Source organism: Procambarus clarkii, chromosome 11, assembly GCF_040958095.1.
Source record: "Procambarus clarkii isolate CNS0578487 chromosome 11, FALCON_Pclarkii_2.0, whole genome shotgun sequence".
Lineage (NCBI taxonomy): Eukaryota > Metazoa > Arthropoda > Malacostraca > Decapoda > Cambaridae > Procambarus > Procambarus clarkii.
In genome coordinates, this window is record NC_091160.1 from 42,595,527 (window position 1) to 42,609,693 (window position 14,167).

The 14,167-nt window shown below is 42.8% G+C and overlaps 1 protein-coding gene across 2 annotated transcripts in view; it reads left to right on the forward strand.

Moving 5' to 3' along the window:
• Positions 1 to 14,167, forward strand: part of LOC123758455 (chromatin-remodeling complex ATPase chain Iswi) — an 89,651-nt gene that overhangs the window by 55,651 nt on the left and 19,833 nt on the right. For both annotated transcript variants that reach the window (XM_045742889.2, XM_045742890.2), the window contains 6 exons: positions 1,179 to 1,344; positions 2,817 to 3,031; positions 3,177 to 3,291; positions 3,967 to 4,105; positions 4,703 to 4,851; positions 9,724 to 9,833. In XM_045742889.2, the coding sequence (XP_045598845.1) occupies positions 1,179 to 1,344; positions 2,817 to 3,031; positions 3,177 to 3,291; positions 3,967 to 4,105; positions 4,703 to 4,851; positions 9,724 to 9,833 (894 nt within the window). The remainder of the gene's footprint in view (positions 1 to 1,178; positions 1,345 to 2,816; positions 3,032 to 3,176; positions 3,292 to 3,966; positions 4,106 to 4,702; positions 4,852 to 9,723; positions 9,834 to 14,167) is intronic.

Here is a 14,167-nt window from a genome sequence, read left to right on the forward strand (position 1 = left end):
ATTGCAATAGTTTTTTCTAGCATGAACCCTAGCATTTATAAAATCTTAACTGCTCCATTTTTGCTTTCAAAGCTCAATTAAAATTTTAAATATTTAAAATTCTTGTTACACATATGAAACATTTGCTGATGGGATTACCCAGCTTTGTTTATGTTATTCATTCATTCAAGCTAACCAAGACAATTGTGGATTGAAAATGCTGTTTGTTTTAATTGCAAAGATCTCCTTGAACCATCTTCTGTCAGTTAAGTGCAAGTATTGTCACTGGAACAAAGAAACAAAGTATAAATCATGAGATTAGGAGGCTTGATAGTATGTGCATAAATACTGTAGTCTGATAAAAAAAAAGTTGAGTTGCATTAATTACAATTCAAACACTTCTATAAACATTATGGGTTAAAGGCTTGTCAGTACCCTCTTTAAAACCTGCAAGATATCTTAGTAATGCCTGTTATTCTAGAGTGACCTTGATAAACACCTTTAAATGGTGCCTGATCAAACAGGCTTTGGTTCCTATGTTGACATGCAACCCGTCCTCGACTCAAGTCCATTACATCCAGCGGTCGCCCCCACAGACGCATTCATAAATTTTAACATGCTGTTCATTCAGAACAAGAATTTTCTCAAATATAAATTAATATTATAATATATTAGCATATTGTGCATATATAGGCATAGGTTAGGTTAGGTTAGGTGTTTAGGTTCTGTTGGCGATTATTTGTATTTGTAGTACGTGGGCGAAGCATTTATAGCGTTGTGATTCGAACAAAATTCGTCAGTGAAACACTTGTTCCGGATATGTTCGAACATCAGCAGTTGTGAGTCGTGTGTAAACCGCTTTTCATTCATAAACAGGGGGTTTGGCGGGTGCATGGAATCACTTTTGGATCTTTGTTTGGAGGACGGGCTGTGATATGCGATAAGCAGTGACCAACAGTCTGGTCGATCAGATGGTAAACCAAGAGGTGAGGTTATAGACTGGGGCGCAGGGACTCTAATTTCTGGAATCACCTGAAGGCAGACATCTCTAATTGTGTGCTTTAATTTAAAAAATCTCATTCCCTTCATTAGAGAATGAATGATTCTCATTCATTAATTTACTAGTTAAGGGTGAATTTAAATTCACCCATAACTAATTTTAGTTTCCCAAAAATATAAATTACATTTTATTTTTAAAGGTACATGAAGATCTTGATGAAAGACATCGACGTTGTAAATGGTGCAGGTCGCACAGAGAAGATGCGTCTGCAGAACATTCTAATGCAGCTGCGTAAGTGTTGTAATCACCCATATCTCTTTGATGGAGCAGAGCCGGGCCCACCGTTCACAACAGACTTTCACCTGGTAAATAGTCATTCTTTTTTGTCCACAGCAAACTTCTCCCTCTCCTTCCAAGGCTTAGTAGTTTGAAAATGGACAAGTTATGAATTTGACAATTACTTATTATTGTATAGTTCTTGATAATATTAAATAACATTTATCACTTTGTAGCCTTGCTAATATAAATGTTTGAGAGAGTCAGTAGGAGCCATGAGGCAATAAATATTTATTGCATTGTTGCCCATTGTTGGGAACAGAAAGCCTGTTGGAATTCTTGAGGTCTTTGGCCAATGACTGACCTTCCACATGATGCAGTCCAAAACAGCTGTCCTGGTAATTCCTTGGCACCTATTGACTGCTTAGTTAAAAGGTCTCAGGTGTAAGGGAATGTGTTTAATGTCTCTCAGTGTCTAGGAATTTATTGAGGAAAAGTTCCTCGATAAACCACTGTGCTGCGCCAACTGAGAAAACTCGGTCGGTGGGAAACTGCGGCAACTAAGAAAACACCTTTTTTAATATTTCGTAGTCATTCAAAATGCGTGAGCGGTAGATTGTGTATGAAATGAACTCTTGAGACCTCCAGTAAGAGGCAGCCATCTTGGAAAAAATTCCCAGAATATCCTAGGTGTAATACAGTGTGTTACTGTGTAGTGTGTGAAACTGTACATGTTGTAATTTTTGTAAATTTTGAGCAAGTAATATTGCGACAATAAACATTTATTGTGGACGTATTACTGACACATGTATCGCAGTTCCGTGGAACATTATGAACGTTCTATTGTATACATATTGTAAAGGACACAAATATGCATCATATTCGATAAAAAACTAATAAAACCGCATTGGAAATACATAGAACAAATAATTGAAAATATATTTGTGGCAACTCGCGGTGCTTGAATGGCCCACGTGACCGCCTCTGGGAGCCTCAGGCAAGGGTGACCAGCCCATGATTCCCCCTTCTCCATGTCCCCACAACTAAAGTAAGTGGAATTTTTTAGTTTTTTTACATGTATGTGTTCAGAGAAGGGAATTTATCATTTTACAAAAGATCAACAATTTTTTGGCGAACACTTGATTTTGTGCGCCACAGGGGGATGTCACAATAAACTCGGCGCATCACAGAGGTTAATGACTGATAGGAAGATGTAAAAAGTGTTAGGGGTTAATCAGTTCCCATGCATCATCACTTTTACTACCTCTTCCTTTAGCAGTTACTCTTTTTTCCTTCAAGAAGCATCAAATTAGACAAGCAGGACAATTCAGTTATTTAAGGTTAACAAAACGTTATCTTAAATGTCTAAAAAATTTGAGTTTTATATGTAGATTTTTTATAGTTAGAGGAATGCATTCCATTTATAGCATTGGACGTATAGGAAATTTAGTCCCAACTTACGAATACCTTTTTCGGAACATGTTCCACTCATAAGTTGGGGGATTGTGTGTACTTCATTTCCCAGTAAAATGGGAATACAGTTGTGTTCTTGTCTTGACAGGTGGAAAATGCTGGCAAAATGATAGTGCTTGATAAGCTGCTTCCCAAGCTTCGAGACATGGGTTCGCGCGTCTTGCTTTTTTCTCAGATGACTCGCATGTTAGACATCTTGGAAGATTACTGTGTCTGGCGCAAATATTCATACTGTCGTATTGATGGGCAGACTTCACATGAAGACCGCCACAGGCAGATTGATGAATATAATATGCCAAATTCGTGAGTGTAAAGAAGTTTTATGGTTAAAAGATTCTTGCAGGTATTGTTTTTAGATTATATTGAACTCACAGGTTTATTCCAATTTTTGTCAAACTTTTAAATCAATTATTGTACTATAATTAATACTTGCTTTTTATATCAACAGAGATAAGTTCCTGTTCATGTTATCAACTCGTGCTGGCGGTCTAGGTATCAACCTGGCCACGGCAGACATTGTTATCCTTTTCGACTCGGATTGGAACCCACAGATGGACTTGCAGGTTTGTATCCTATACATTAAATATATTCATTTGTCTGTGTGGGATCATTTGGTAGAGACAGATTACCATTATCTTGGAATTTTAAAAAAATTAAGCAATATATAAAAGAAAGGGAGAGCTTAGAAGAGTGAAAGGTTTGTGTGTGTTGACAGTGTGTTGTGAAGAAACTTCTGTAATGGGCATTACATGAGCTGCTCCCAGGAGGGAAGTAAGGCTGTAAATAGAAGATAAAGGTGGTGATGAAAGGTTTTTGAACATGGAAAGTTCGATATGCTAGATTTAGGAGAGACTGATCAAAGATGCTATGAAAAGTAGAATTTAATTTTTATAAACAGAAGCAAAAAATAAATGAGATTTAATTAATAAAGATTGCTATGGGGAAATAAGTAACTGCAATACAAAGGTGATGTGTTTGTAAATCATGTTTTGGTAAAGTAAAGGTGCTAATTGTTAATATATATGCATTGTGTTATGACAAGTGAGAATAATGAGAAGGTTTGGAGGTACATAAAGGTCAGCATGATACCCAAGAGATGCAGAATAATTGCAATGGGGGACAGAATTATGTGCTATGAATATTATTGTTTACCTCTAAATTTTAAGTTTGTTTTGGCATAATTTATGTAATTCAGAAAGACATCGGAATGTAATAAAATATATATACTTTTCGTGCAGGCTATGGATAGAGCACATCGTATTGGACAGAAGAAACAAGTGAAAGTGTTTCGGTTTATTCAAGAAAACTCTATGGAAGAGAAATTAGTGGAGCGTGCCGAGGTTAAGCTCCGTCTGGACAAGATGATCATCCAGCAAGGTAAGAAAGGGAAATTATGAGTTGCAGCAGCTGATGTAATTAATTGCAGTAATATAGTTAACATTTTAGAGGATAGTTGTGTGAAAAAGTTAAAATATCATCTTACTGGATGTACTGTTTTACGTCTAGCAGTTTTGTTCAACTTAATTCACATTATTTCTGTACACAGTATTGAATACTTAATTATGATTGCTTTGTAGTTATTATACACAAGGGGCCAGATTCACGAAAGCACTTACGCAAGCACTTACGAACGTGTACATCTTTCCTCAATCTTTGACGGCTTTGGTTACATTTATTAAATTGTTTACGAGCATGAAAACTTCCCATTCAACTGTTGTTATTGTTATAAACAGCCTCCTGATGCTTCGGAGCTCATTAACTGTTTAATAATTGGAAACAGAGCCGCCAAAGATTGACAAAAGATGTACAGGTTCGTAAGTGTTTGCGTAAGTGCTTTCGTGAATCTGGCCCAAGGATATATATAATATGCAAAAACATTTGTTTAGGCTTTTTATAATGGAGTACACATGCTCGTGAAATGAAGTTCATCCATCCTGAAAAGATCCATAATAATTTGGACTTCTGCATTTTCAGGTCGCTTGATGGACAACAAATCAAGTGCTTTGGCTAAAGATGAGATGTTGGCCATGATCAGACATGGGGCCAATGAGGTGTTCAAAGGGAAGTATGATGCATTCACTGATGAGGACATTGATGCTATCATTGGCAGAGCAGAAGAGAAGGTGGTTATTCCTATACTTGACAGTACAGTTTGACCAATAAATTTATTTTCTAAAACAGATTACAATATAGTACTGTAATTTGAAAATTAAAAAAATTGGGAGATGTACATTTTCTGACGAGAACCCCTCCGGCTCCCTGGAGCTTACCAGGCTGATATTTATGTATTAGACCATTGGGTCACTCAGTTCGATGGAGATACCAGGGACTACAAGCCAGATCCTGGCCTATAGAAACTCCCATATGGCTCTAAGCATTCTGCCATCTTCTGGGTTAGGCAGCCAGAAAGGTAGGCGTCCCAAAACAAACCACAGCCGATTAAAAATTGCAACAGAATGCCGAATTCTCCAAACTGAAAACAAGCAAACAAGCTTGACGTCACCATCACTGTTGCGCCGCTCTCTGCACAGCTTCCCCCCCTCCCTGGGAGGGGGAAGGGGGAGCCCCAGACCCCCTGCGCCGGCAAACCAATCCCAATTCTGAGGCTGATGTGTTGAGTGGTGGTCGTTTGACTCTGGCTCCAATCTTTGAACAATGCTGTGCCTTGTGGCATATTGCAGCAGTGTGGGGGTGGGTACCAACACCCACTTGGGTGTTGGTACCCTCGATGCGGGGCTTGTTGTTGCAGGGGTGGGATTTTTCTTATCCTCCCTCCCTGTACGAGTTTAACATTATTGTGCGCGGCGCATGAGCGTCGCAGACGTTGATGTTATGGGGCGGACGGTGCGGGCGAGCGTGAGACGCCGCCTAAATGTGTATACTCGTTTCAGTTTTCTCACCTTAATTCTCATGCTATGTCGTTCATTTTGGTATCATTGTGTTCACAATTAAATTCCCTGCAGATGTATATACATATAATGCCCAAAAGCCTGGCGAGACTCCCCACAGCAAAGCCTAAAGTCGGAAAAGTTACCCGTGAGCGCACAAAATCAGTAAAATGTGTATACTCGTTTCAATTGTCTCACCTTAATTCTCGTGCTACGTCGTTCGTTTTGGTATTATGTTCGCAATTAATTCCCTGCAGGTGTACTGTATATGCATATAATGTCCTAAAGCCTGGCGAGACTCCCTGCAGCAAAGCCTAAAGTTACCCGTGAACGAGCACCAATTTGCACACCACAACCTAATGTGTATACTCGTTCAGTTTGATAACATCAATTTTCATGTTACATCACTCGTTTTGGTATCAAATTGTTAACAATATAAAGGCGCGCATTTTAAAACTAGTCTCATAATAATAGAGCAATAACTGGAATTTTAACATACAGTATTTTAATTTTGGACGCTCATCATCAAAATTATTTATATCTTTCCAGTGTTCTGACATCAATTTTCGTGTTACATCGCTCGTTTTGGTATCAAATTGTTTGCAATCTAAAGGCACGCATTTTAAAACTAGTCTCATAGTAATAGCACAATAAATAGAATTTTAACAAATATTTTAAAACTTAAAATTTAGACCCAAAAATGTATTTATAATCTTTCAAGTGTTCTGACATCAAGTTTCATGTTACATCTTTCATTTTGGTATCAAATTGTGCACATTCTAAAGTCGCTTATTTTGAAACTATCCCGAGGTCGATCGGATAAAAAATGAATTTTATACAAATATTTTTGTAGTGGACGCGAGTCCTGTCCAAGGCTAGGACTCTAAGAGAAAAAAAATGGACATGATCGGTGTCCAAAGAGAGCGATAGTGTATGGGCTCGGCTCCTCCCCGGGTTCGGTTCCAGTTTCCCTTGGGTTCTTTGGTTCCCTCTTTCCGGAGGTTTTTGGCTTCCTACATCACGCCTTAGGAGGTTTTGGAGGCTATTGCTTTGTACCTCCTGTGAAACCCGGATTTTGCCTCAATAATGGATCTTTCTTTCTTTTGAATTTGTTCCACTTTTTCATACCAAGTTCCTTACGAGGTGCCGGAGTCTTCCTGGTTGGCGGACCGCCCTTTCTTTTCGTTGGGAGCATGGCATGCGTTCTGTTGGACCAGCACACACTTGAATGGTGGGAGACTGCTACTGTGGTTCAGGTTTACCTGGGGGGCGAGTTTGAGCGCCTCAAAGCGTGCTTGTTTGCCCATGTTCTTCCTCGAGATGGCAGCCAGGTACAGCTTCACGTGCAGGTTCCCACCCTTTCAGCATCCTTGGTGGCTGAATACTTGCGTTCCCTGGGCATTTGGCTTTGGTCTTTCATTCCTTTTCCCTGCTTGAGCTGTCTTCGGATTGGCTCGAGTAGGATGTGGAGGCGCTGACTTCTGGGCCAGTGTCTGGTGTGCTTGCTTCGGCGGCTCAAGCATGGGTTGCCTTGTTGAAGTTGTTTGCGCAGGTTTTAAAGGAAGTGGTGTTTGTTTTTGCTTTTCACCTTGTGTGAAGTCAGGCAGTGCTTGCTCACTCTTTGGAATCTGCTTGGGCCTTGGCTCTTAGCTTTTCATCCTTCCTTTTGTCTATTGCTGTTTGTAGTATCTGCAGGCAGGTTCGTCTAGTTGCCGTCTCCTGTCGGACTCATTTTGACTGGGATCAAGCCCGGTAGGGTCGTGCCGGGGGTTCAGGATATCTTCTGTCGTGGTGGACCATTGGTGCCTGATTCAGGGTCGGCCACTCCTTCAGAGCTGATGGTGTCTGGTGGGCAGAGTGTTCACTCTGCACGTCTGTCGGCTTCTCAAAAGGGTCGTCGGCCCTCTTGCAGTTCGCCCTGTTGACAGAGCGATGCGGGGGAGGTCTGTTTGCCCATGCCTGGTCCCACGATTTGTGGGTGTTTTGGGTTGTTTCTTCCGGGCTCCAGTGGCATTGGGTGGCTCCTCCTCCTTCGGGCACTTTGGGGCTGGCGGGGTAGGCCTCTTCTCCTGTGCTCTTGTCAAGTCATCCTGGCGTGGGTATGCTTGGGCGTGGTCGAAAAGACGACGTCCCTCAGGTGGGTTTCCAGTGCTGAAATGGGACTGTGTGGTCCTGAGGTTCATTCTGTCCTTTGCCCCTTCTTTCATATGACCACTCTGTCCCAGGTCCGGCTTCTTTTCGAGCTGGATGCTTGAATGGTGTCTCTGGACCTCCGGGACACAAATTGGCATATCCTGATTCGTCCGGGGTTCCAGGTCTGGCTAGTTTCTCATGGGGCAGCACGCTTACTGCTTTCGTTGCCTTCCATTCGGTTTGAATCTGGCTCCTCAGATTTTTCATGTGTCTGACCCGGGTCATAGTGACCCATTTGCTTCTGCTAGGGGTTCGAGTTCTGGCCAACCTCGACGACTAGCTGGATTGGGCTTCCAGCCGGTCTGCGTGTCGGCCTGCCAGGGATTTGGTTCTTCCCCACCTCGCCTGATTTGGGTTCCTGGTGAAATTTTGGAAGTCCCTTCTGGTTCCGTCCCAGGTTCGGACCTGGCTGGATCTTGTTTGGGACTCGGACCGCTTCCTTGTGTATCCTTCCGGAGGTGTTGTTGCTTTGTTCTGGTTCCCCCTTCGGGGTTTTTGGGGTTCAGTGCCTTGGTGCCTTCCCAAACCCCTTGCTCGATGTGTTCACGGATGAGTCGTCTTTCGGCTGGGGCTTTGTGACCAGTACTCACCAGGCCGGTCATGGGTAATGGGGGTCCATTCTTCTGTCAGGCTCGCAGCACGATGTGGAAGTTTGCGGCAGTTTGGCTCTCGCTTTGGAGGGTTTGGGTCGCTCGGGGTTTGACCATCCGGCTCCATTCAGTCTGTTCTCCGGTGGTTCATTGCCTGAACAGGGGGGGGGGGGGTTCTCTTTGGCCCTTGTATCTTTGGGTCTCGTGGCTTCGAGTTGCTCGTTTGTTGGCTTTTTAGGGTTTAGCTGTCTGTGATTCATATCCGGGGAGTGTCCAATGTCATGGTAGACGGCCTGTCTTGGTTCATTCCTCTGTCTACAGAATGGACAGTCAACGCCGTCTTCTTCCATTGGCTCTACCGGACGTACGGACTCCTGAACGTGGACCTCTTTGTGTCAGCGTAGTCTCGGCGTCTCCCGATCAATGCGGTGCCCTTCCCCGATTGCGAGGCTGTCACGGTGGACGCCTTTTGGCAGGACTGGTCACAATGGGGGTTACCTGTACCTCTTCTCCCAGGTCCAGTTGTTGCTTCGGGTTCTGGTTCAGAGTCCTACCAAGGGAGAGTAGTCCTTGTGGCCCCTTGGTGGTTGACCCAGCCTTGGTTCCAGGCACTGCTTGCTCGGTGTACGAACTATGTTTCTCGTGCTCTGCCTCTTCCATCGGGTCAGACCAGTCTGGTACATGGCTGGTTCGGTCTTCTCCTCTGCTCCTCACATCTGGTCTTTTTGACTTGGGTTTATCACCATTTGTATGGTGATCAGGTGGCTTCGTTGGTGTCCCACCCGAGAGTTTTGTCTCGGCGACAGTATGAAGTTTCCTGGCGTTCTTTCTGGCATTTTCTCTCTTTGTAGGTTGTCTCAGCTTTTTCAGGACAGTCATTTGATGCCTAATACTGCCGTCTTGTATCGTGCGGCGCCAGCTCCGCCAGCGCCGCACGATACAAGATACAAACACAATACAAAATCGTGTATCGTGCACAATACACGATACAAACCCCCAACCCCCAGGGGGAGTTTTCCAGGGCCATTGCTCCCTGCAACCTCTCTGAGGGGGGCCAGATTCTGGCTCGTGGTCCCCTGTAGGCTTAACTCCATAGACTAATGCCCCGGTCTAATATATCACACATTAGCCCGATAGCTCCAGTGGGCCTCCGGGGCTCGCCTAGAAAATGACATTTCATTACAGTCAACGCCAATTTTTTAATTCAAATTAATATACTGTATTATTATAATTTTTATTTATATATATTTATATTGTAAGAGGGAAATTATAGTTTATAACCAAGTGGTGCAATTGTTCAGTACTGGTACTTGTATACTTCCAGACTGAGGAGTTGAATAAGAAACTTGAGGCTCTTGGCGAGTCATCTCTTCGTCAATTCACCCTTGATGTCCCCACTAACTCAGTCTACCAGTTTGAGGGAGAAGACTACAGGTATGTTTACATTAGATTGAATGTTGAAATATATTTAAATAATTTAGGAATAAATTTTGAGAATACAGTACTTATTTTCAATAATTTTATAAATGAAATAGTGTACGGTAAGTTATGTAAACTAAATTGAGAGCTGGGTCTTGAGCTAGTGGAAAGATAAGAAAGATTATGATCTTTATATATAAAGGTCTTAGATTTATATTTAGTTACATTTCACATGCATATTATTGTGGAACATGCAGTATTATGTATTTGATTTTAAGGTCATTGATCACAGGTTGTGCAATATTAAGTTTTACCACATTGTAGCAGCAATAGGTGGCTCTGGAGGTCAAATAAGCAACTAGAAAAAACTCCAGCAATTTTGGAACGCAAAGCTAATTGTGACGGGTTGTGGTATCGCAGCTATACTGAACCCAGATGGTATGGCTCTCCCTCACATAATAAACAAAAATGCTGCTATTGGCCCTGCAGTGTGTAAGTCGCAGGTGGAAACAAATGAAAATCATCAAATAAATAATTAAACAATTTACTGAAATATTAATGAACATAAATGCCCCTGAAAATACTTGGCTATCATGTAATGCAAAAGTGAACAAGTTAATAGGACATTAATACAAAAATAAACTATAAACAATGAATACAAATCATAAATATATATACTGGTGTACTGAAGACAGCTACCATACCACCATGGCATCAGTCACACGACATTGGCTGGAGGCGGACGACGGGTGAGAGAGACATAGGTGATCCTAGAGCACTAAGGAAGAGACTGGCTCTCCAGGGAGGCAGCGCCCTTTATATAGTCCGGCAGTGATGACTCATCCAGTGTCAATGCGAGGTGGACATCTGGTCATCTAGCAAACTGGTCGTTGTGGCTGGCGGTGCCTTTGTGTTGAGCTGCACCACTGCCAGTTGAAGGCGGCTAACTGCTTGTTTGTGGGGGCAAACTACCCGTTAGCAGAGGCGCCCAGCTTGCCTCCGAGGCATACCAGGCCGTGCCAGGCCGTGCCAGGCCCTTGGGGGTATGGAGAGGTGGCAGGGCTGATGACTCATCTGGGCTGGTGTAGATGTATACTTACAGTGGAGAGGCATTGAAGGTGAAGGGAAAAGGCAGTTCCACTGCTATGCAGGTGATTCACGTGACATAATATATTACATGAAAAAATGTTTAAAATGAATATAAAATGTTTTATTGTAAAACCATGGTGTAATAAATAGTTAGAAAATATTAGGGATTTCTAGTCCTGTATTAGATAATTTTAGATTTTCATTGCACAATAATTCTGTGTATCAAAGAGTGTAAGTGGTGTAAAAGCACATGCACAAAAGCATTTATGGCTGTTAGTGGGGTGCGGCAGCAATACTGTATATGGCCAAGTATAAAGGTTGTACCTTCTAATTACTGTAATTACCTAAGTGTAGTTGCAGAATGAGAGCTACGCTCGTGGTGTCCCATTTTCCCAGTACTGTAGTATAACGCTTTGAAACTACTGACGGTTTTGACCTGCCTCATCTTCTTGCTTAACTTTTATTTGGGGAGACCCGCTGGCTCCCTGAAGCTATCCAGACCGATATGTGCTATATTAATTTGGGTCATCAGTTACTGGAGTTCTTGTACCTACCGGGGACCACGAGCTAGAACCTGGCCGCCTCAGAGAGGCACAGGGAGCAGTGGCAATATGAGCGCTCTACATTTAGAGTATGTCATGCCTGCCATTGACTGGGGAAAGCACCCAGAAAGGTAGGCTACCTAATATTCACCATCTACTGATGGAAATTGCAACCTACGTCCAGAGTCAAAGAACTCCCCCCCAAACATATAACAAAAAAGCAAATCTTCATCCAACTTGCGCGCTGCTCATTAGCAGCTCTCCTATCCCCAAAAGGGGAGGTGCTCTCCCCTGCCTACTGGGGACCATTACCACAACCTGGCTCCCCCTCAAGAGGGGCCACAAGGAGCAATGGCCTATAGACACCCCCATGTAATTGGAAGCAGTCTGTCATCTACCAGGTCAGGCACCCAGAAAGGTAGGAATGCCAAAACAAACTACAGCTGGTTAAAAATTGCAAACCAAAAGCCGAATGAGCAAGCAGAACTCCCCAATCGAAAACAAGTAAACAAGCATAACGTCACCACAGCCGCTGCGCTGTTGTGATGACTGCATAACTCCCCCTCCCTGGGAGGGGGAAGGGGGGGGGGGGGATCCCAGACCTCGCCCACCAGCAACCCAACTTCAGTTCACAGGCTGTTGTCTGGTGGTGGTTGATCGACTCTGGCTCCATCCTTTTGAGCAGTGTTGTTGTTCAGTGTTGGTGGTGTGGGAACCAGGAGTAACACAAGTACCCATGGTGTAGTTGGTAAGACACTCGCCTAGCGTTTCGCGAGTGCTTTGTTCTGAGTTCGTATCCTGACTCACCACAAACTCTAGGTGTTTAACCCATTTTGCTTTAACTACTGTATTTAACTGTGATTGTGTGTTTCTCACTTTGTCTCTATCTCTGAGATATATGTGTTGACACGATATTCAACCTTTTCCATCATAGTATTTAAGATATTTAGAGTTAAGGTAACGATAGATTAATGGCTCTTAGAGGTAACACTACACCACAATTACCACAAAAGTTCACAAATGCCTCAATCTCCAGCTTTGTATCTACCTTACCTTGACCTTGAGGTGCTTCCGGGGCTTAGCGTCCCCGCGGCCCGGTCGTCGACCAGTCCTCCTAGTTGCTGGACTGATCAACCAGGCTGTTGGACGCGGCTGCTCGCAGCCTGACGTATGAGTCACAGCCTGGTTGATCAGGTATCCTTTGGAGGTGCTTATCCAGTTCTCTCTTGAACACTATGAGGGGTCTGCCAGTTATGCCCCTTATGTGTAGTGGAAGCGTGTTGAACAGACTCGGGCCTCTGATGTTGATAGTTCTCTCTGAGTACCTGTTGCACCTCTGCTTTTCAATGGGGGTATTCTGCACATCCTGCCATGTCTTCTGGTCTCATGTGATGTTATTTCTGTGTGCAGGTTTGGGACCAGCCCCTCAATTATTTTCCACGTATAGATTATTATGTATCTCTCCTGCCTGTGCTCAAGGGAGTACAGATTTAGGCTCTTTAGTCGGTCCCAGTAGTTTAGATGTTTTACTGAGTGGATTCTAGCAGTAAAGGATCTCTGCATGCTCTCCAGGTCTGCAATTTCTCCAACTTTGAAAGGGGCTGTCATTGTGCAGCAATACTCCACTCTAGAGAGCACAAGCGTTTTTTAAAGTATCATCATTGGTACAGCATCTCTAGTGTGAAAAGTTCTTGTTATTCAACCTGTCATTTTCTTGCAGTTGTGACAGTTACTTTGTGTTCTTTAACCCTTAAATGGAGCATGGCTATATACCATTTGACACCCACAGGTGCATACAAAAAAAAAAAAAAAAAAAAAAATTCTTCCTAACCATTTGTGTTCACTGATCATGGTAAAAATAAAAAAAATCGTAAGTGGCATATATTGCCCGCTATAGGGTGAGGAATTCTGGCAAAAAACAGGCGCTGACTCAGCGTGCGTCCCAGGCGGTCTGTTGATCGCCAGCTGTCAGGCCAGAGTTGCCACAAAGAGATAATTACCTAATTATTTCAATGTGTCTGATTGATTTTTCGTAGTTTTTTTGCTGTAATATTATTCAATAGTGTGTAATGTGATATATTTATATAATAAAATGAGTGAATCATCGCTGTACTCAAAAATATGGTGTCCATATTGTTGATTCAATTATGTTCATCAAACAGTGAACAAATACTTTGTCGGTTATTACACTATATACACAGATTATATATAAGTATCTGCATGTTTTGTTCACCATAACAAACCACTAAGTTTTCATGGTGAGTGGAAGTGCCAGTGGCAACCTGCCACTGGCTGCTACTTCCTCCCTCAAGTCACCTGACTCACCCACATTCTCCTCCCACAATACTGTTTTTGCTTTTATTTGCTATATACAGACGCTATATATAAGTATCTACATTCGTGTTCACCATAATAAACCACTAAGTTGGTATGCTGAGTGGCAGTGGCAGTGGCAGCCCGCCACTGGCTGCCACTCCCTCCCTCCCTCACCTCACCTCACCTCACCTCACCTCACCTCACCTGATTTGCCACCATACTGTTTTTGCTTTTATATACAGACGTTATATATAAGAATTTATATGTTTTGTTCACCATAACTGTACATCTAAGCTTGTATGGTGAGTAAAGGCACAAAGACGTAGCTTCTCACACAATCAGCTGGTGGCGGCCGCCCTCAAGGCCAGACGCACTAATGTTTCTCCTCCGACAATACTATTT